Raw genomic sequence first — 21,532 nt, 5'->3', positions numbered from 1 at the left:
TATACCTGTTTTGTTTTAAGTACAAGAAGTATGTACATTGTACATACATTAATTCAGCTAGAAAACACAGACCTATAATAATAGTGTATTCTTGCGATCTACTATTCATATAGATACATCCAAGAAGACACATCCCGGGAAAAAAAGATTATATATAATTATATATAAATATATATGATTTTATGTGAAATTTGGTATGAATTTAGTAGAAATTTTATACAAATTTATACATGGGTCCATATATCATATATGAGCATGTATAATTTCAAATATAACTAAATATGAACAATAGATCATATATATATGCACTGATTGCCACTGATATATGGATACATATGAGATTCATATGGAAATATATGTAATCCCGCGAAAACAATTTAATATGAACATAACTAAAATCATATTAAATCGCATTATATCTGTATAAAACTTAAATTAAACCCAGATTTTAAGTTAAGATTATATTTTTTTAAAAACGGTTTTAATTTGCATTTCATTTGAAATCATTTATGTAGATTAAATATGGGCCACAATAAAATATGGTTTTTATCTATATTTAATAAGATTATTTATGCGGATTATATATGATCCAGAACCATACATGATGCAGAATATTCATATATTTAATAAAAAGTTCATGTGTTTTATATGCGACTTTTACTCTATTCAATTACGGCTTTAACCCAAATTTAGTTCTAATTTATTAATTCTTATTAAAACGTATTTTAATTTAAATAATATTTGCAGTAAAATTTGTTCTATATTTGTCGGACTTAACATGTAAATATTTGATTCAAATCAAAAAGTTAGACCAATGTTGAGTAGGTATTAATTTAATTTTGAAAAGATTATAATAAGTTAATTGGAAAATGAAGTAGGAGAGACCAGGGCAAACTTGACACAATTTTTTCAAAGGCAATTTTCAACAATTAAATAAAATTGTCAAGCAAATTCAATGGTACACATTTAAAGAGTGTTCCTTCAGGTACAAAATTGCTTAAGGAAGTTTTGCTGTATGTCGCTTAGTTTTGCCCCCAGGAAAGGAAAAGTGATGCGAAGACAAATTTTTAAATTGAAAAATACCGGGGTAAAATCGACACTTTATCTGATTGACACAATTTGATCTGGAACTTATTTTTTATTGTCTGAAACTGAAAATATATTGTTTATCGTGTATTTGGAAAGTACAAAAATTCGTAATTAAGTAAAACAATCATTGGAAATAATGAGAACAAAACTTGTTAAACTTTCAATTATTTTTATATAAACACATGTCTGAAAAACAATTTATACAAGTAAATTCGCGATCGGACGTACACACACACATTTGTCATGAGCCATATGGCTGCATAACAAGTTCCTACATGTTGTCCCTACGTCGCCTTGGTGTGATTATATATATATATATAAACTGCAGTAATTTTGTTATTGTCGTCAGATGACAGTTGTATGTGCCCAAATTAGTAAAATTTTTAATTTTTTTTCGTTCCCGATATGAAATCGTATAACGCGATGTAGATTTTTGTGCGTACTTTAATTCTAGACCAAAAACTTGCAATTCTGTAGAGCCAATTCAAAGATTTCTTAAAATAAAAAAATATCGGTAACTACCGCCACTATAGGATCCCCTTAAGGATGAAAATAGCTACAACTTACTTTCATTAAGTTCATTTAATATGTTATTATTAATTCAGTATATTATATATGGAGGGGTAAAAGCCAAAGTGGTGTAAGTCAAATTTTTTTAAATATTGACTTGTGTGCATAGATCCAATCTATACAATATATAAATTGCATTATATAATTGACAAAAGTAAGCTGTTAGGCCAGGTCAAAATTTAATTTTAAATTCAAAGAATAAAATAAATTTTCGCCAGTAATAAAATAAAATCAGTGTTTAATGATCGGCCTGACTGGCAATATATTAAAAATTATGACGACGTTTCGACCTCTATTTTGGGTCCTTATCAAGTTTATGCTGAAAAATATAAATTGCCGGTAATACATATAAAAAAGGGAACAATGCAAATTACGTATCAACTGTATCCGCATTAAGCTCGTGTTTTGCTAGTAGAGCCTGCTGACATAATTCGATTACAAATTGCCAGCAGAAATCAAACAAAATCTGTTCATAATCATTTAAATGTGTTGGGTTTCTTCAGTCAATCTCTCATCATATTTTGTTAACATATATTTTGTTATATTCTTGCATTTGCCGACATAGTTTGTCAGTATAAAACACTTACAAAATCTGTTTACGACAGATTTGACTATTTGTATTGAAAATAAGGAAATTCGACTGAAATTCATTGCACAGTGCGATTTCAGATCCATATAAAAGACCAATAAAAAACATTGAATATGATGAATGATACGGGAAATACTATCCTGCTGCGTTTATCGATCCACTGAGCGATCTGCTGAGGTGTCATTGTCGTGAAATTGTGTAACTTGGCCAGAGTCGGCCTGCGTGAAAACGGCTTAGTCACCGGCGGAGTACTGTCGATGGTTGTGATACTACCAACGGAATAATCCGGATCCTTATCCTCTTCTATTCTTACCGATGGAATGTTGATCGTGCTCGGAAAACTCTGGAAAAGAAAAATATGATCAATCCTATAACTCTACAACAGAATTTAATTCGGGATACTACAATCCATGCATTAAGTTCCGGTAATCATGTTTGAAGTCTCTTTTTCATTGTTGAATATTATTCGTGGTTTTATTTAATTATTTAATTTAATTTTTCATATATATACATATATTATGTGGTGACATTCAAGACCATTACAGATAAAATCTCCAAAACATCTTGTTCTTGAAACCTCTGTCTCTTGTCTTGTGTAGTAATTCCTTATAATATTTTCTTATATTAACAGTTAGTAATTAAAAAAAGTAACTATTTATAATAAATAGCATATTTTATTTTAACCCTTTTCGGTCACACTTCCCGAGAATTCCGTACCGGTCACACTGGGTGAAATACACCCCCAGCGTGTTTGCACGTGTATAAAAAATTGTAGGTGACCTTAAAAAAAAGAAAAAAATATCCTGTTGTAGTTTAAGTCTTCCTTAAAAAGACTGTATAGGTTTGATTTGCAAAAAATTAATTTAACATATGTAAAAAAATTGTTGAAAAGAAGAAAGTCGGAAAAGTGACTTTTCACAAAAACTAATGTAACTTTTTCAATTTTTAAGATATTTTAATTTTTCAAACGGTATTTTCATCCTCAGATGACGCACTTTTCACTAATTATTGCAGTTTATGCGGCCGTTCCAAAAAGTATTGGTTCCAAAAAGCCGTTCCAAAAAGCTTATTGATTTTGAGGTGAAGGCTTATTGATATGAAGGTGCGATTTTTTGCGTAAAAAAATGTCGAGAGAGAACTAACGGGCCGAAAAATATACCACCGACGGGGATCGATACTTGAAGGTCCCAACTACCTCTGTAGATGCCGGCACAAGGCCCATTTCCATTGGTTTACTGGGTCGTTTTCGAAGTCAAAAAACGCTGAGGTGTATTTAACCCAGTGTGACCGAAAAGGGTTAAAAATATACTATAAAAAGAGTTTATTTTATATATATGTATCTATATTATATCTATATTATATCTCTTCGTTGAAATATTTTCTCAATGATTTTATCTTAATCGAGAAATAAAATATATATAAAAAAATATTATGCTTTTATTTAAAAAAGTATTAATAATTAATATATTTTATTTAAAAAATATATTATAAAAAAATTATCTTATATATTATATCCCTTGAAGGGATATAATATAATATAAGGGATTCCCTTCGTTAAAACTTTTATATAAAACTTATTTTTGAAAAATCATTGAGAGAGAATATATTTAGGAATTAATGTCATATTTTTTCCTTATTCTATACACACCCGCGCGTACGCAATTTCCTCGATCAGTTACAAGAATATTACGCGATAAACATGAAAATGATTTTGTTTGAGATTACTGACACTTGAGAATCTTTATCTAAATGTTTTTTTCTCTAAGGCCGGTGTTCATAGTCGAATCTTATATTTAAGACCGTCTTAAGTACGATCTTAAGATGTTATATGAACCAATCACAGAGCCGTATTAATTAAAACGGTCTTAAAATAAGAACTGACTATGAATACCGGCCTAAGAGAATATTCTTTAATATAATTTACGATATTATAATTAGCATTGATAATTATTTAATTGACTCACGTGTACGGTGAGATAATTCTGACTTGTGAAATCTTGTTCATTGTTTGTATTCGCATTATCTAATGACGACCATGATCGCGATCGTTCCAAACCGGTTGTATTCTTCTGAAATTGTTTTCTTGCCAATCGCGGTGTCAGGGTAGACTTAAGAATGTACTTGCTGTTGACCTTTTTCAACGGTACATTTTTTCTGCGCAAACACAATGCATTATATCCTTAAATAAAATTTATATCGAATAGTAAAAACAAAGCTGTAGGCATTAAAATTTCAACGAAAATGTTACGCACTTCCTCCTGTATATGGTATTGACAAAGGCAAACTCGACCATTGCCGCGAACAGAAATATCGTGCAGCCCAAAAACCAAATTTCGCTCGCTTTTATGTAAGAGACTTTCGGCAACGAATTTTCGACTTTCGATGCAAGTGTCATAAATGCTAAGATAGTATTTGTTCCTGAAAGTATAAATTTCATACAAGTGTTATATTATGTTATTTAATATTGACGCGCGCGAGAGCGCGCAGATATATTTTACCTAAAACTATTCGCGGCGCGCTCGCGTCTTGGTGCAACCAAAAAGACACCCATGAAACCACCACAATCAATATAGACGGCACGTAATAATCCATCATGAAGAATCCCATTTCACGGGCCAGTTTGAACGTAATGTTTATCGAGCTAAAATTGCCAGCTGCAATCATTATGCCATAATTTTAATGACAATAATGTCCAATGCGACATTTTCGTTTCTTTATCAGAAACGTTTCATCGACTGAATTTTACCATAATGATGTTGCGATGGAGTATAGGATACTCCGGAGCGATTAACCCACGTGTCCACAAGTTTGTACTCGGTCAGATATAAATTATCCGCGATGACAATCGGATATTCATCCCAGTCTAACACCATGTCGTCTACATTGTGAGTCCCTTCGGAAAGAAAGAGGTTTCGTTTTGCTCGTGTTTCTTCGCATTTTTAAGATTTTATTGATTTTTATTGACATTCTTATCAATTTGGTTTTTTATCGTTTTCAACGACATTTTATCATTTTTTATTAACTGTCATATTATAACTATTTATTTTATAATACGGTGATAAATATCTTATTGTTAGTAAATTCGAATCTGTTGGCGCAGTTTTGAACTCTCTGATTACTTCGAAAAATAAAAGCAATACTTTAAATATACTTCAAGAGTACATCGGACCTAGACGAAATGGGTTCAAACCCTCTATGAGTACCTTGAAAAACAAGAATGTTACTTCTAAATAGACTCGAGTCTGGATCAAATAATATTTTCGAATCTTTTATGAGTATCTACTTTACTAGAAGTTTAATCTGTGAAGTCTAATGTGTATGTATATTACACACAAATATCTTTTTATATTACAATTTTACATTATCTATACTATTATACCAAGACGGTATAATAGGACCGATACTATAGGACCAAGACGGTTAGATAATAAAACTAAAAATAACAGAATTTAATCATTAAAAAACTTCCGTTCAATACTTGTGCGGTCACAAATAATGTACTGTCTGCTCTAATCCGCATAAGAAATATATTCAACCTCCTTTTTTAGACATTTAGTCATAATCATAAATCATTTCACATAATCCAAATCATGCGAGAAGCAAAATCTACTTTTTTTATTTAAATAATTTATATTTCGGTTATTTTTCAAGTGCACCTTTCTCAGAAAACAAGTTAGTCTACTTTTTGAAATCGATGTTTTTTATTTAATATTGACTAGCTACTAGTGAAAATATCGTACAGTGCGAATAATATAATAATGATAACTTACAACTTTCGAATACCAGTGGACACTCTTGCACGTCGAATGGAAACTTTTCTAATCGTAGGCCGCAGTTGAGGGTGGTTTCCAATCTGAAATTTAAGTGAACGCTCCGTAATCGGCCTGTCGCTGGCCAGTCATCGTAAAAATTTATATAATACAAAATAAAATATGAAAAAAATAAGATAGGAAGATTGAAATAAAAATTCGTCCGGGCATCTTCTGCCGGGTGCACGGAGATTCTTCGAGATTAAATATCGAATACCTAGTGTTTAACATGACCGTGCCATAAGAACTGATAGAGATGAGTAAGTCTTTGACGCCATTTCCCATTACTGCCGAAGTGCGCTCGTTGGCGACGTATACAGTAGGCGTCCAAATCATCTCGTGAGCATTCTGTCCGCCGTATATTTGAGTCAAATAAGGAGCTATATCCGCGAATTTAAGTCGTTTATCCAGATATCGAAACTGCAGCATTAGATGCACATCAAATTGCTGCAATATATCGTTTATTCCTTCTTTATTAGTATTCTTCAACGACACTTATATACTATGCATTACCTGCGAGGCATAAATAGGTATATAAGTAAAATTGTGGAGGTACCAGAGTTTTTGCCATGTTGGACTTTATCGTGTAGATAAAAGCTCTGGTGTAAATTCTGATCGGATCCGTCTCATTAATCACCCCGGGCGGCCTGACCATCTTATCGTAACGACATTCATTCGCCAATTCTTGCAGGAGTTCCGTTTGTGTCATGGAACTGCCAAATGATGGGCAATTTCCCGATCTGCAATAACCATATATATGGTTGGGTTTATATGGTTGGGTGCTTCAAATATATTTTACATAGGTATATAAAATATTATTAACTCTTGTTCTAAAATTCATTATGTACACCTAATGAATTTGCATCTAAATTGTATCTTCTCCCGAAAAACTTCATAAAGACTCGAGCAAACAGGGTCTCGACTAATTTAAATTGAATATTATCACGAGATAATTTGATATATTTCCGTAAAAAGGCTTTCTATTTGAAGGTAGAAATTGAATCAAAAGTTCTGGGACTATAAGAGAATAAATATCACACGATTGTACATACGTAAAAAATATATAAAGTAGAAAAGTGTATTCATATTTTATAAATAGATCTTTCTGACTTTTAATACATTTTATAATTTTTTATTAATAAATTTAGATATTATAAGAACAAAATGAATGTCTTTTCAGATCAAAGAAAAGTCATAAATAAATTATATTCTCCATAATTTTTTAACATTAGATGCAATTTCAGTTTAAAAAATATTTTATTATGCCAATTTTAAGAAATTTATGGTTAATTTGTGGTTAAGTTGTGAAAAAAGCTTGCTTTAAAGATTAAATTTTAATTTTTATTATGCCGCAATCGCCGATTAAGACATAAGAAAAAAATAAACAGTACTCTCATAACATTCATCAAAGTCAAGATCATTGGATTTGTGTTCTTTAATATAAATATTATTACCAAATTTTTAGTCCTTAAAAGAAATTTGTTATAAAAATTAAAATTAACAAGAATTTTGTGATTAAATATTAAGTATTCCGTTACGTTATAAGAAAATCTTAAATTGAATCATTGAGCATCACAGATGCTCATCTATTTTTCAATTATTTGTTCAAAGGGTTGAACTTGAAGATTTTTTACTGAATACAAATTTAACAAACTAATCCATTCTGAATAATGAATTTAATTTATATGGCGAATGTTACAATTTAAAATTTTGCCATCTATATAATATATAATGTGCAACGTTAACAACTGATAGGAAAACTTTATATTCTATATAAGAAGGTTACAGAATTATAAACCTTGTTTCGTCCTTAAACAGGAAGTAGGGTGGGGTAAGATGAATTTCGCTTCGCGTGAAAAGTTAAAAACTCGAATCGTACAATATGATAGACCTCGCTTTACAGCAGGGGTGGAATGGGTGGGCTTCACGTAGAAAGTTGAAAATCCATGTAAAACCATTTTTTTTTTGTTAAGAATGACTTTTTCATATATAAGAGTTGCCAAAAAGACATATCCCAGATAGCCAAGCGTTCCTTGGCATAAGAAAGGAAATAGTTGTTTGGCATAAGTTTCCCTTCAGTTGTCATCATAACGCTGTCACCGAGACAACAGTAATTTTGTTTAGAGCAACTTAAAAGCCATTATGCAGACAACAATTACCTACGCAAACAAGCGGAAAGCTCGTAGCATACTTATTGCCATAAAAGTTGCCACAATCTGTTGGCAACCGTTTTCGTAAAATATTTAGTTCGCATTTTCGCCAATGAAATGGAAATATGTTTATATAGACAGCTATTGCTATATGAAATATATACTTATGATAGATATATAGCTACTTGCATCCACACTATTTCGTTACGGTAAATTTCCGTTTGCGTTCTACTTATCGTGTTCAATTACATTAGAATCTAATGTTTCTTTCTATTGTACGATATGATTTGGTTAATTCGCGTTTCTACGATTTCATGTCAAACCTATCTCGGTTTCTCAGCCTTATTTTCTTCTTTCCTTCCATTTATAATAAACCATATTATTCGTTACAATGATTTGAGTGAATGATTTATGCGTCACCCCGCCGAATCGTGCGCCGCCCTCCATCCACCCCGCCCATAGCTATTAGGTCGAGCTGGTCGACCTCTCGTACGTCGCATTAATTCCGTCTTGTGTTGTGATTGGAATTTTTGGTGATTCTAGCGTACTTTAGTGGACGCGAATGACGCGTCTGGCACCCAAAACAATACTTTCGCGTATAATTGTCGAGCGGTACGAGAGAACAGTCGAAGGGACCTTACATCCTTCCCTCCCTCCTCCTTTTAATGCGTCACAGGTCCCGGACCGCTCCGGGAGTGTAAAAAGACGTGATAAAATTTTTTAATAAATTAAGAGAAGATTTAAATTAAAAAATATTTAAATGAAAAATACAATAAATTAAGAGAAGATTTAAATTAAAAAATGTTTTCAAAAAGTAATATATAATATATAATATATATTACTTTTTGAAAACATTTTTTAATTTAAATCTTCTCTTAATTTATTGTATTTTTCATCTAACGTGTTCTGAGAAAAATGTACACTTGTTTGGGAAAATCAGTCTACTTAGAAATTTCAATAAATATGAAATATTAAATTAAATATTAAAATAACAAATAGGTTGGACTGTTACCGTTGAATGTTACATCCTGACATTTTTACCAACTTAATATACGCACACGCACACACACACATACATACTTCCGGACATTTTCCGCTAATATAATTTCTCGACATTTTGGAACATTCTAAACCTATTTCCATCAAAATCTTGAAAAAAATTTTTTTTCACCATCACAAAAGCCTCCTCTATGAGGAAGCAACAATGTATAAATTTTTATCAAAATGAGAGTAAATAAAAGGATTGTACTACCTTACTTGAGTGCCAAAATACAACGCGATACAGAATTAGAAAAAATAATTTAAAAGTGTGCAAATTGGAAAGTTGCACATTACTTCCGTGGAAGAATTAACTAACCGATTGAACAAAATGGAAATAAGAAATATCCGCAATTAGTAGGAATCATTTTAGTAAAAACATTAATTATTTAATTAATTTTTGTAATAGTATAACAGATATTAGTCGCAATAAAGCTTATCACAATAAAAAAAGTGTGCAAGTAGAAACTTACACATTGCTTCCTCATAGTTTTTAAGTGTGCAAGTAGAAACTTGCACATTGCTTCCTCATAGTTTTTAAGTGTGCAAGTAAAAACTTGCACATTGTTTTCTCATAGCTTTTAAGTGTGCAAGTAAAAACCTGCACATTGCTTCCTTATAGTTTTTAAGTGTGCAAGTCTGTAATAACTTTAATTTATGCAACCTTCTTGCGGATACCTATAATAGACTCAATATTCGATCATAAAAACTTTGTTAAAGCTCACTTTCACGAATTTTTTTTAAGAACTGAAACATACAATGGATTTAATTTTGAATGAAATCAAACTTTTCTAACATATCATTTTATTTGAAATTTTAACTTTTCTCAAAATTGTGACACAAGAAGGTCATTTTTCCTGAGAGTCAAAAAATTGCAATAAACATAAAAAACTTAGAAGAAATTATCTTTTTCTTAACATTTTTTTTAACTACGTAATTTGACGTTGGCAGGAAGGAAATGCGCGAGTTTGAAACTTTTATATGCAACAGAAATTATAACGTCGCACGTCATAATAGCCGACACGCCTAGCTTTGAAAAAGCAGCTCAAATTAATATTCTAGACCTCATTTCCTTGCGCGTGTGTCTCCAAGGTATATATTCATTATCTCTTTGTATCGATGTAGGTGACGCATCTACGGAGATGACACCGCACCGGGGTATAGATAATCGTATACTGAAACTAATTCCTCTACCATTTGATGCGCACATGACTTCTAGCTGTAACAATGGAAAATTCACACTACTATATATCGCAATTGATTACAAGTAAAATTTTCAGATCTTGGGAGTCAACGCGCTGCCAAAATCCTCAAGACAATTGTCCGCAGAAACAATGTTCGTTTTTCACGATTATATCGATCCGCGTAAGACAAAGTAGCTATTACATCTTGCAGAGGATAATTGGACGCTCTTTCGAGCGCAAGTGCTTCATTTGTAGAGAGCTCACAAAAGAAACGCCGCCGACTGTATTAAGTTCTTATCTCGCAGCTCTGTATGTTACCTGAATTTACAACGTCACATATCCTCGCCAAATATCTTGTTAATATAAGATATCGGCGTATTTACATATCCTCATGGAATATTGTATGTACCAGTCGAGATTAGGATTAAGCTTCTCTGACGTTTTATATGATATGTAAAACAGATGTAGATCGTCCTGAACAATAAACATTTCGATAGAGCGCATCAGTTACCAAAGAATAATTGAAAAAAAAGTCGATCTTAGATCAAACTATCGCATTTCTCTCTCTCTCTCTCTCTCTCTCTCTCTCTCTCTCTCTCTCTCTCTCTCTCTCTCTCTCTCTCTCTCTCTCTCTCTCTCTCTCTCTCTCTCTCTCTCTCTCTCTCTCTCTCTCTCTCTCTCTCTCTCCCTCTCTCCCTCCCTCCCTCTCTCCCTCCCTCCCGCCCTCCTTTCTTTCTGTATACCTCTTTCCACCTTCTTTTTCCGTTTTAAAATGTGTGCAAACGGTGCAAACCCAGGTAGCGAGATGACGTCTGAAGACGTCTTAATGACGTTTTATTGACGTTAGAGACGTCATTAAGACGTTATTAATACGTCATTTCACATCACTCTGCCAATTAGGAAATTTCTAACAAATATTTTTTACCATATCTCAGACTATTTATATTTTAAAAGTGTATATTTACCTCCGTGTATACTTTACAATTGAAATCTCTTTGTTGCTACAAAAAAAATATAACAAATGTCTCAGATCAAAATTATACTGTTTCGAAAAAAAAACCACTTCAGCGTAATATCATTTGAAAATTGCTTTTAAAATTTGAAGCTCACCTTTACTCTTTCACTAACAAATCATATGATATGTCATAATTCCATTCTTTTCAAAATAAAATGTCTTATCAAATGTTCACTTTTCAATGACCTTGCTCCAATGCTTTTGCATTATATCTAGTCGCGGCTAAAAGAATCGATTGACGACACATTATGCTGCAACGTCGATAAGATATTCCTCAGAAACAGACTTTAGTCTAAGAGATTTTTCGAATTCTTAATAACAGCGAAGATGCTTCAGACTCAGACATACATATTCTCATAATATATGTATTATTCTTTTTGTACAATTTCATATTCTATCGAATCGAGATATCGAAATATCTCATCAAACAGTCGCTTTTCGATGACCTTGCTTTTATACATTTGCATTGTATAAAGAAACGATTGACGGTGTACGATAAATTATGCTATAAAGTCCCTTTATAAAATGTTCCTCTTGAAACAAACTTTAATTTGAAATATTTTTTAAGTCCTTAATAGAAACAAGGATACTTAACTTGTCAATTAAGTTAAGCGGAAAACATATCCAGTGAAACTTTTTTCATAAAAACATATATAAAACATATACATTTAATTATATATAATATATATCATATATATTATATTATATTATATATATTATTATATATATTATATTATATATAATATAATACATATACATTTTTAATTATATATAATATATAATATATGTCCAAATATATGTTTTCTTTTAATTATTATAATTTCTTATAATCTCTATTACGTATGTACAGGTAAAATAATAAGAATTAAAAAATAATTTTAAAAAATGTTTTGCATTGCTTTTTAATAAAAAAGCTTTTTAATAAATAAGAAAAAATTACTCATTTATGGTCATATATAAATGTAATAATTATATATAAAATGTTGTACAATCTAATCGCAATTTTACTTTTTGTAAAAAAAACAATGCACAAGTTATTTATTATTCTTCTTATTATTCGTATATACGGATAGAGATTATGAGAAAGAAAACAAATATAGAGAAAAAATATATACGGACATTTTACATACAAACTATGTATATTTATATATTTTCTATATCTATATGATACATTTTTTACCAGATAGGTACATATATATTTCGCATCCCGCGTTTCTCAATATAAGCGCCATTCCCCTTGGATTTCTATTCGATTGGTCTTACTTATACTGCCAATTGATAATTAAAACATTTAGAATAAGCATCAAGTTATGATACAAGCGAGTGAGTCGGGGACAATAAAATCGGATGTGTATGCGCACGCGATCGAGAGAACCTGATGTAAAAGCAAAAATTAAATTTGAATACCAGTATTTGAACAGGTGTGAATTGGATTCGAAGTTTATTTACCATCGAAATAAGACGAACTCTCTCTCTCTCTCTCTTTCTCGCGCGCGCGCGCACACACACAAAAACGAACATTTCGGGAGCGTTTCATTAAACGGCTTTTGTCAAAGCTGTCATTCTCGCCTCGACGGAAATTACGAGAGAAAAAGAGTGACTGGCGATTTTTGTACCGTGAAAAAAAACTAGGACTTTTCGCTCCCTGATATAATTTACACTTCGATTCGTTTAACAACGACCGGTGGTCGATCGCATTTACGAGGACCCGAAGGTCAAACGTTATGCACTAATAAGTTCGAAAGCAACTATAAAATTTTGCAAAGTTGAAAACAGTTGATTGAACGAATTTTACCTCACCGCTCCGCGCTTCTTTACAATCGGATGCGCAAACGCACATGCCCGGCTTACGTAAAAAATGATATATTATTCCCGGGGACGGGAAAACGAGGATAAAGATCGAACATATTGGCATTAGCGCATTTCCATTTTTTTTCTTTGTTCCGTAGTATTTTTTCAGTGCGGAAGGATAATGATGAAAGCGACGGCTCGCGCGGTTTTGCAAAATTTATGGAAGCATATATCTCGTAAAAACCACCAACGCATGACGTTACTGAAAGAATCGCTTCGTACTCGATCGTTTTTCACGGCAAAAATGAGAATTTTGAGTACCTGTTAAAATTCTGTTATTTATATTAACTATATTAACTGTGAAATTTAAATAAAAACAGGTAAAGCTGCTCGTAATATTTAAGTATGTAATAAAGGCTCAGACAATTAAAGAATCAATTAAAAATCTAAAGAGCATAGAGCCGTAACAAGGTGTCAGCATTAATAATTTATATATTTGTGTTAAACAGATTTACAGACTTTTCGGTCTATTATGAGACTATCTTCAGTGTAGAGTTACAGAATAGTGAATCGGTTAAAATTATCGCATGGTTATAATTACAAATGCGATATTTAAGTGATTGACTATTCTTGTATAACTAATGTGTAACTATAACCATGCGATAATTTTTTAACCGATTCACTATTCTGTAACTCTACACTGAAAATGGTCTCGTAATAGACCGAAACGTCTGTAGATCTGTTTAACACAAATATATAATTATTAACGCTGACACCTTGTTACGGCTTTATGCTCTTTAGATTTTCAATTGATTCTCGTAATATTTTTATATCTAAATCTAAATTATAGTGACATTTTATTTCTTTTAATATATTAAATTTTATAAATCGACATATAGGCCGATATTCATAGTCGGTTCTTATATTTAAGACCGTTTTAAGTACAATCTTCAGATGCCATAAACCAATCACAGAGCCGTATTAGCATCTTAAGACATTGCTTAACACAGTCTTAAAATAAGATCCGACGATGAATACCGGCGTATATCTGTATGGCCCTTGTCTTTTTTTTTACGTTCTGTCTGTAAGAAATAATCTATACGTTGTTACAAAAATCACGCTTGCCTTTTTAACCGCTGATGTTATATTTTTTTTATCCTTTTTTCTCTTTTCCTTGCCGTTAATAATAGAATTAATTGTGCGGCTTACACTTTGGTTGCGTCCGCAAGCAACAGCATTCCCGACAGATAAACGAAGAGTATCACGACGAAGACCCTTTCTCGGGGAATCTTTCTCAAGTACATTTCTGTCACTTAACAGCACCGCTAATAGATTCCGACTGATCTTTCCTTGTGATCCGTGAGTGTGGTCGGGCGAGCAAATTTACTGAAAACCAGACAGCGAGACCAAAGCTCGCTCCCACTCTCTCATGGTGCTCCTCCAGGCTTGCTTGAACTCGCATACATACATTACATGCACACGCATATACACACGTATACTCTCGTGTAGCAACTTGTGACATCAATGCATACATTCATTATATGTTTAAGACTTACAATGTAGATTCTCGTATTCATTTATAATTGTGTAATTCACACACGATCGTTTAACACCAATTTAACGCGCGATTTTAATATCAAATATCGTTAAGTGAATTCTCGGAATTCATCTACAATCGTTTACTCGCGTTGTGAAAAAGATGCTACAAGTTCTATATAACGGTCCATGATTCATATTTCTGTAATGAAATTTCTCTCTTATCTCCGTGAACACCTCGTGAACTTGTAAGTTTTATCACGGCGTGATTGCGCATATAGATAGACTCTCGATAGCATTCACCTTGTATTATCATATTATTATGCGTATCCGCAAAGACAAAATCCATCTTAAAATATAATTCGTAATATAAAACACAGATAATGGTTTAAAATCAATATATATCTAGAATAAAAGCAAAAAAGTATAAAAAATAGAATTTGTACAACTTACATATATACAAACACACATCTATGTATTATATATGTATATACAATACCTATACGTAATATATGTGTGTAACTTATTTAGTGCCAATTGATATAATATCAGGTTTCATACGATTAAAAGTATATGTTAACAAATGAAGGTCTTGCAAAAGTTTTGTTAACCTTTTAAAATGTCTATCGGTATAGGGAATCATAACTTCCAGAGTGGAAAATAAGTCCGATGTCTGCAGCTCCTGCATCCCGATCTCTGTTATTAAGGCACTTATAACCGCCTAGAAATAATAACAAGATTAAAAGCTAAAGAGCATTCAAAGATGCTCGCGCATATGTAAGAAAGTGTATTCTCTTTAATATATCAGAAATTTTTTAAAATTAGAAAAATTCTAATCAAATTAATAAATTTTTACATGTATATTACATACACAATTATTAAATATACAATTATATAATAAATGTATATTTAATATAATTATCATACAATTATACTTAATTATATTTAATATACAGGGTATTCAGAAATTCAACCGACAAACTTTCAAAGATTGTCGGGAGCACCATAAAGATCATTTTTTGCAAATGGATGCGGGATCGGAAATGTGTTACATCGCTACGACGTTAGGAATGTCGGCGGCAAAAGCCTCTGAGCCAGGTGAAATCAAGGACGATCCCAACATGTTTGTCAGAGTCCGCCGGTCCATGGTTCGGCGCTATCGTCTGTGCAAAGCTCATGGGGGACAACACTTCGAGCACCTGCTCTAAGACATCCTTCTATATGACATCACTCATAATTACTAGCGATGTAACGACATGTTTCCGACCCCAGGTTCATTTGCAAAAAATAATCCTTATAGTGCCCCTAACACTTCCTGAAAGTTTGAATTTTTGAACACCCTATATAGTTATACAATAATTATATATAACATATATTATTAAAACTACCCAGGTAGCAGAGTGATGTCAAATGACGTATTAATTCCGTCTTAATGACGTCCTCTAACGTCTTTAGACGTCATCTTGCTACCTGGGTATTTCATTTCTATACAGTAAATTATTAAATTTCATACCATACCTGAGCAGCATGTGAGTTCCGGCTATTCATATTCCATGTAACTGCACACCTGAGTAGCGATTCCTTGCGGAATGGTTTTAATTCCTTTATTATTTCTGCAAACTCGTGGTATCCTTTCTTCAATATAGCTGTTATAAAAAAAGTCTTATAATAATCTTAGAAAAATATGTACATGCATATGCATGCAAACATGCATGCAGGTACACACATCGATATATCAGTGCTACATCAGATACAAAGAGACGTCACTGTTCAATACGAATAATTATACCTTCTACAATCTTGAGAACTTGTGACGGTCGCTCTAGCTTTAGAGCCAACTGTAACGCAGTCTGCAGTTGTTCAGCTTTTAGTAAATTGGCCAACTTTTGCTCCTCGAGCACAAGCTGCGCTTTTTCCGACGCGGCTCGTGCTTTTCTTTCTTCAGTTACATCTCTCCAAATAACCAACAACGAATCGCTACCCCCGCTAATAATATGTTTCTGATCCTTGGTGACTGCATGAGAAGTAGAATCAATGTCAAAAACATATATTATATAATATTATATAAATTATGTAACTAGTATTGTTATAAATACATATATACGTATTTATAACAATACTGGTTAGATTTTCATGAATCACAAATAGGATCACCTGCGAGTGTCCAAACGTGGCTTTCATGTTGGTGCAAGGTAGATACGCACTCGGATGTTTTGATATTCCACAATTTCAGAAGACCGTCTCCGCCCGACGTAATTAGTTGCATACCGCGCGACAGAAATTCTCCTCTTAAAACGGAAGATTCATGTCCCTCAAACGTCTGCGACAAGAACAAGAGCAATTACATTACAATTAAATCTATGAACATCAAAAGAAGTAATTTATTTTTTCTTTTAGTTACCTTCAGACAATTAAGTTCCGTTAAAGACCACAGTTTCATGGTACAGTCAGCGGATGTTGTTAAGAGCACTTGATCAATCGGCGAGAATCGAACGCACCATACGCCTCTCCGATGACCGTGAAACACACCGAGCAATTCCAAATTCTCAGTAGACCACAACTACAGATAATCATTATATTATAATTCTTGTAGCTATCATAATTTTTAAATTAGTCATGCACATACAGCACATGCGTAAGATAAATTTGATTTATGCAATGACGTACCTTAGCAGTCTTATCTTGCGACGCTGTAGCGATCAGTTTGTCATTTGGTGAGATGGTTACACAGTTTATCTCTTTTTGGTGCGCTAATATTGTACAGCTTGTATTTAATGATAAAGCTTGATCTGTAGACATTAAAAAGATCATCTCAATACATACATACACGCAATGTATATTTATAAGAATACATATGTATGTACATGTATTCATAACGTAAATAAAAATCATATATTTTTAATCATACATAATTTTTATAATTACTTATATATCTACATATGTTATAAAAATTGAGATTCTATTCATTTAAATTTATCTACATTATTTTTAAATTTTTAACACGTGTTTTAATATTATGGCCAACATCACGCACATCTGAGTACAACTATATTAATTAGAAATTAATTAGATTTAATTAATAAGATTGAAAGAAGTGAGATTCCATACTGCTCACATTCCATATATATGGATTTTCTTTAAGAAATCATACTCTCTGACTTACCATGTAATTCGAGATTGTTGGGTAATTCCCACAGTTTCAGGCATGAATCTTGAGCAACAGTGCTGAAGAATTTAAGTGATGTCTGAGATATTGCAACAGAACTAATCGACGCTGTATGCCTAACAGCATGTCCAATGCAAGACATCCTCGATGTCTCTTTATCCAATAGCCATACGCGAACACTATTATCCTACAAATAATAATTTTATATAATGTAAATATTAATTATACAGGGTTAAACGGCCAAACTTGAAATATGAATTAGGATCTCAAAATAAGAAATATGCTCGCAAACGCTTCGTTCAAGTATATATATATTGACTTCTAAAGTTACAAAATTAAGAATGAATGATTCCGAAATAATATAGGTTTATCCTTTTTACTGCTAAACACTAATCAAAATTGAAACAATTATCCTCTTTACTGCTTAACAGTAATTAAAATAAAAATAATTATCCTCTTTACTGCTTTACAGTAATCAAAAAAGTATTAAATATTTAGTTTAGAATGATGGCTTTCAAGTCAGGTCGGAGACAAACGTCTCCTGCACCTATCGGTGAGAGACCAAGTGACCAAGTGACTGACTGACATTGTACGTCTGTTATTTCTTCGCATGCACTTCATATACTTTTTGCTTGAAAACATTCAAAAAATCTATTGGTGTTAAATTTTGATCAAGATATTTATATTTATAGTTAAACTTTGATTACTGTAAAGTAGTAAAGAAGATAATTATTTTAATTTAAAGCTGTAAAGCTACATTATTTCGAAATTATAGATAAACCTATGTTATTTCGAAATTATTTATTCATAATAGTTCTGTAACTTCAGAAATAAATATCTTTTGAATACAACATTTGCAAGCATACCTCCAGAGGAAAGTTTTTTTATTTTGAGATACTAAATTCATATTTCAAGCTTGGCCATTTAACCCAAGAACACCCTGTATATGAAGAATACAGAGAAAAATCAAAGTTCACTTTTGTCGAAATTGATCTGATCATGCACTTGAAAATTTTAAAGTGATTTTTACGTAACCTTAATAATGCTATTTAAAGTCACACTAACATTACTACTTAATGTGCCACTTAAAAATCTTACAAATTTTTGAAACATTTTTCTCAAAAATGCTTTATTTTAGAGATATTTACTGTTCCGAGACTTTTAGGACACCTGGTATATATCACATTTTGCGTATACCTCAGTTTATAAAAAGTTAATTGGATTTGAAGGTTGTAAGTAAAAGGAGTATAAGATAAATTGTAATTAGGAACAATAAACTAATATACTGCACTATAAGCACTATTATTATACATATATTATTAAAAAATATAATATAATATAAAATATAAAAATATAATATAAAAATACCTTAGCAGAAGACACAAGCAGATTTACATTTGCTAGGGTCGTAGCGAGTGCCAAAACGCTGTCAGTATGACCGCACAATAGTTGACAATTCATAGAGAGAATTTCATAAAGTTTTATCTCACAACTATTGGTCGCAATTGCGAGATGACTGTCGTTATCTCCAAGATACGCAACATCTAGAATTTCATCGCTGTAGCCTACCAACTGACATAATTTAAAATTTGTATCAATATAGAATTTTTATGTAATTTTTTATACCAAGTAATTTTATACCAACTTACTTGCTTTTTGCATTCAAATAATTCCAATGAATGAATAATTATGTTATGATCAACAGACACCACAGCAAAAATATTATGGATGCTATTGTAAAGTAAATGCGTAATTGATAAGCCCCCTTCTTCCTTAGCCGGCGGTACTAAAGAATCGTCCTGTACATAAATCTGCTTGCCTGTTGTCATCTCCCAGATTTTAACAACACCTAGAAAATTTTTCATGTTAAATTACACATTTCCTTGTTATGCGTGTAAGAATATGATCAAAGCGTAAACTATACGTCAACCATCAACATACCTTTTTCACCAGCTGAAGCAATGTATATGCCATCGCTTTTACGCGATTTAATAAATGCCGGCAGACATTTCGCAGGTATTATAAAAGTCCCCTCAATTCCTTCGTATACTGGTAAAACACGTATTGACGTTCCAGTCAATATGTCCCATAAAATTAGCACTCGATCTCTTCCTGAACTGTGGATATATATGTATATGCATATATACATACATACATACATACATACATACATACATATATATATATATATATATATATATATATATATATATATATATATATATATATATATATATATATATATATATATATATATATATATATATCACATTTATATTTCACAGTGCCTTTATTTGCATCTTTTTTTTTATTACCTGACTAAATAATTTCCATTTTCGTGAAAGTTAAGTGATGTGACTTTACTAAAGTGTCCAGAAAGAATAATTTTCTCTTGTCCAGTAGCAATGTCCCAACCATAGATCTTTGTATTATCACCAGCGCCAAACAGAAGTGATTTTTCCCTATTTGGATGAAATTCTAATATGCTAAACAAAAATGAAAATGTCGATAACTCAGAGCAATATTTTTAAAATACATTTTATTTTACATATACTGTATACATAAATTACCTGATTACTCCCTGTATTCCTCTGAGACTGTGTGTACATGCGTGATGTTGCAAATCCCATAATCTGACAGTTCCATCGCTTCCACCAGATGCCATTAAAACATCATTATTTGAAAAAGTTATTCGCATTACAGGTCCTTTATGAATAGATTTCCATAGTTTTGTTAACTTACTAGCTGTAATAAATATAAATAACAAAAAAAAAACAGAAATATGTGTAAGTGTCATAGATAAGAATATTGAAGGCAATATATAAATTTGAATCTGATCAACTACTTTTCCAATCCCATAATTTGAACAGTCCACTTTTGTGATAAGTGATTATGCCTGCATCTTCATTACAAAGAGCAAAACAATTTATCGTATCCTCCTGTTGATCAGCCTCTGTTATACCCAGTGACGATATCACGGAGCCTTTACTCATAGATAGCATGGACACGGTGCCTCCTTTCTGGCAAAATAAATACTCCGCGTTCGCATTCCACTGAAATGAAAAGGTGTATTGTAAATATGACAAAACAGATCAATTCTTTTAAAATACCTACTTGTATATTACCGCCAGTATAAAACGCTCCATGCCTGCATTCTACTTCGAATCTGTGAATATAATGCAGGACAATTATCAGAGCAAAACACACAATTGTTAAAAAGAAAAAAAGCTTTAAAAAAAATGAGTGACGCACCGAAACAAAATAATACTTACGTTTCCTTAAGGTTAGCTTTACTCATTTTTACTATCACTCAAGAAGAAAAATTAATTTTTTAATTAAATTACATTCATGCCAATTTACTGAACAGATCAAATACACGTGCTAAAATGCTAGAAACGAGAGAAGTCTGAGAGAGACGCAATGCCGACGATTTTCGTGGGACGCTTACAGCAGCGCCATTACATCCACTTTTAAGAATTGGAACTAATAGCGTTTTCGATTTGCGACTCAAACCGACTCGGGTCGCATCATGTATACAGGACTTCAACAAGTGAACTTATTGCACTAGTTCAGAAGTGTAGCGAAAAAGAACAGA

At 32.0% G+C, this 21,532-nt stretch overlaps 2 protein-coding genes across 3 annotated transcripts; both read right to left on the bottom strand.

Moving 5' to 3' along the window:
• Positions 1-1,238: 1,238 nt before the first annotated feature.
• On the bottom strand, positions 1,239-14,586 carry LOC139822625 (pH-sensitive chloride channel 2). 2 transcript variants are annotated; one of them, XM_071794511.1, is made up of 9 exons: positions 14,445-14,586; positions 6,614-6,797; positions 6,275-6,504; positions 6,019-6,101; positions 4,995-5,141; positions 4,747-4,902; positions 4,501-4,666; positions 4,213-4,402; positions 1,239-2,591 (listed from the first exon to the last, which is right to left on the bottom strand). In XM_071794511.1, exons 1-9 carry the CDS (start codon positions 14,537-14,539, stop codon positions 2,325-2,327), a joined length of 1,518 nt encoding a protein of 505 aa, XP_071650612.1. In that variant the 5' UTR covers positions 14,540-14,586; the 3' UTR covers positions 1,239-2,324. The 2 variants fall into 2 exon arrangements, with proteins under 2 accessions (XP_071650612.1, XP_071650613.1); XM_071794512.1 differs by having other exon boundaries at positions 14,361-14,502.
• On the bottom strand, positions 12,578-21,383 carry LOC139822624 (transducin beta-like protein 3). The gene is made up of 15 exons (XM_071794510.1): positions 21,210-21,383; positions 21,052-21,103; positions 20,783-20,990; positions 20,508-20,682; positions 20,253-20,423; positions 19,879-20,054; positions 19,587-19,786; positions 19,306-19,509; positions 17,935-18,124; positions 17,439-17,560; positions 17,173-17,331; positions 16,926-17,091; positions 16,561-16,785; positions 16,290-16,417; positions 12,578-15,492 (listed from the first exon to the last, which is right to left on the bottom strand). Exons 1-15 carry the CDS (start codon positions 21,233-21,235, stop codon positions 15,295-15,297), a joined length of 2,400 nt encoding a protein of 799 aa, XP_071650611.1. The 5' UTR covers positions 21,236-21,383; the 3' UTR covers positions 12,578-15,294.
• Between the last annotated feature and the right edge of the window lie 149 nt (positions 21,384-21,532).

This window comes from Temnothorax longispinosus, chromosome 12 (assembly GCF_030848805.1).
Source record: "Temnothorax longispinosus isolate EJ_2023e chromosome 12, Tlon_JGU_v1, whole genome shotgun sequence".
Taxonomy (NCBI): Eukaryota; Metazoa; Arthropoda; class Insecta; order Hymenoptera; family Formicidae; genus Temnothorax; species Temnothorax longispinosus.
This window is presented reverse-complemented; position numbering and strand designations above follow the sequence as displayed.

Coding starts and splice junctions, on each gene's coding strand:
- LOC139822625 (XM_071794511.1), bottom strand. CDS start 14,539: ATGTACTTGAGAAAGATTCCCCGAGAAAGGGTCTTCGTCGTGATACTC. Junction 6,102..6,274: donor ACGGTCATGTTAAACACTAG/GTATTCGATATT, acceptor CTTAAATTTCAG/ATTGGAAACCACCCTCAACT. Junction 4,903..4,994: donor TCCATCGCAACATCATTATG/GTAAAATTCAGT, acceptor TAATGATTGCAG/CTGGCAATTTTAGCTCGATA.
- LOC139822624 (XM_071794510.1), bottom strand. CDS start 21,235: ATGAGTAAAGCTAACCTTAAGGAAAC. Junction 20,991..21,051: donor ATACTGGCGGTAATATACAA/GTAGGTATTTTA, acceptor TTTTCATTTCAG/TGGAATGCGAACGCGGAGTA. Junction 17,561..17,934: donor CAACAATCTCGAATTACATG/GTAAGTCAGAGA, acceptor TAATGTCTACAG/ATCAAGCTTTATCATTAAAT.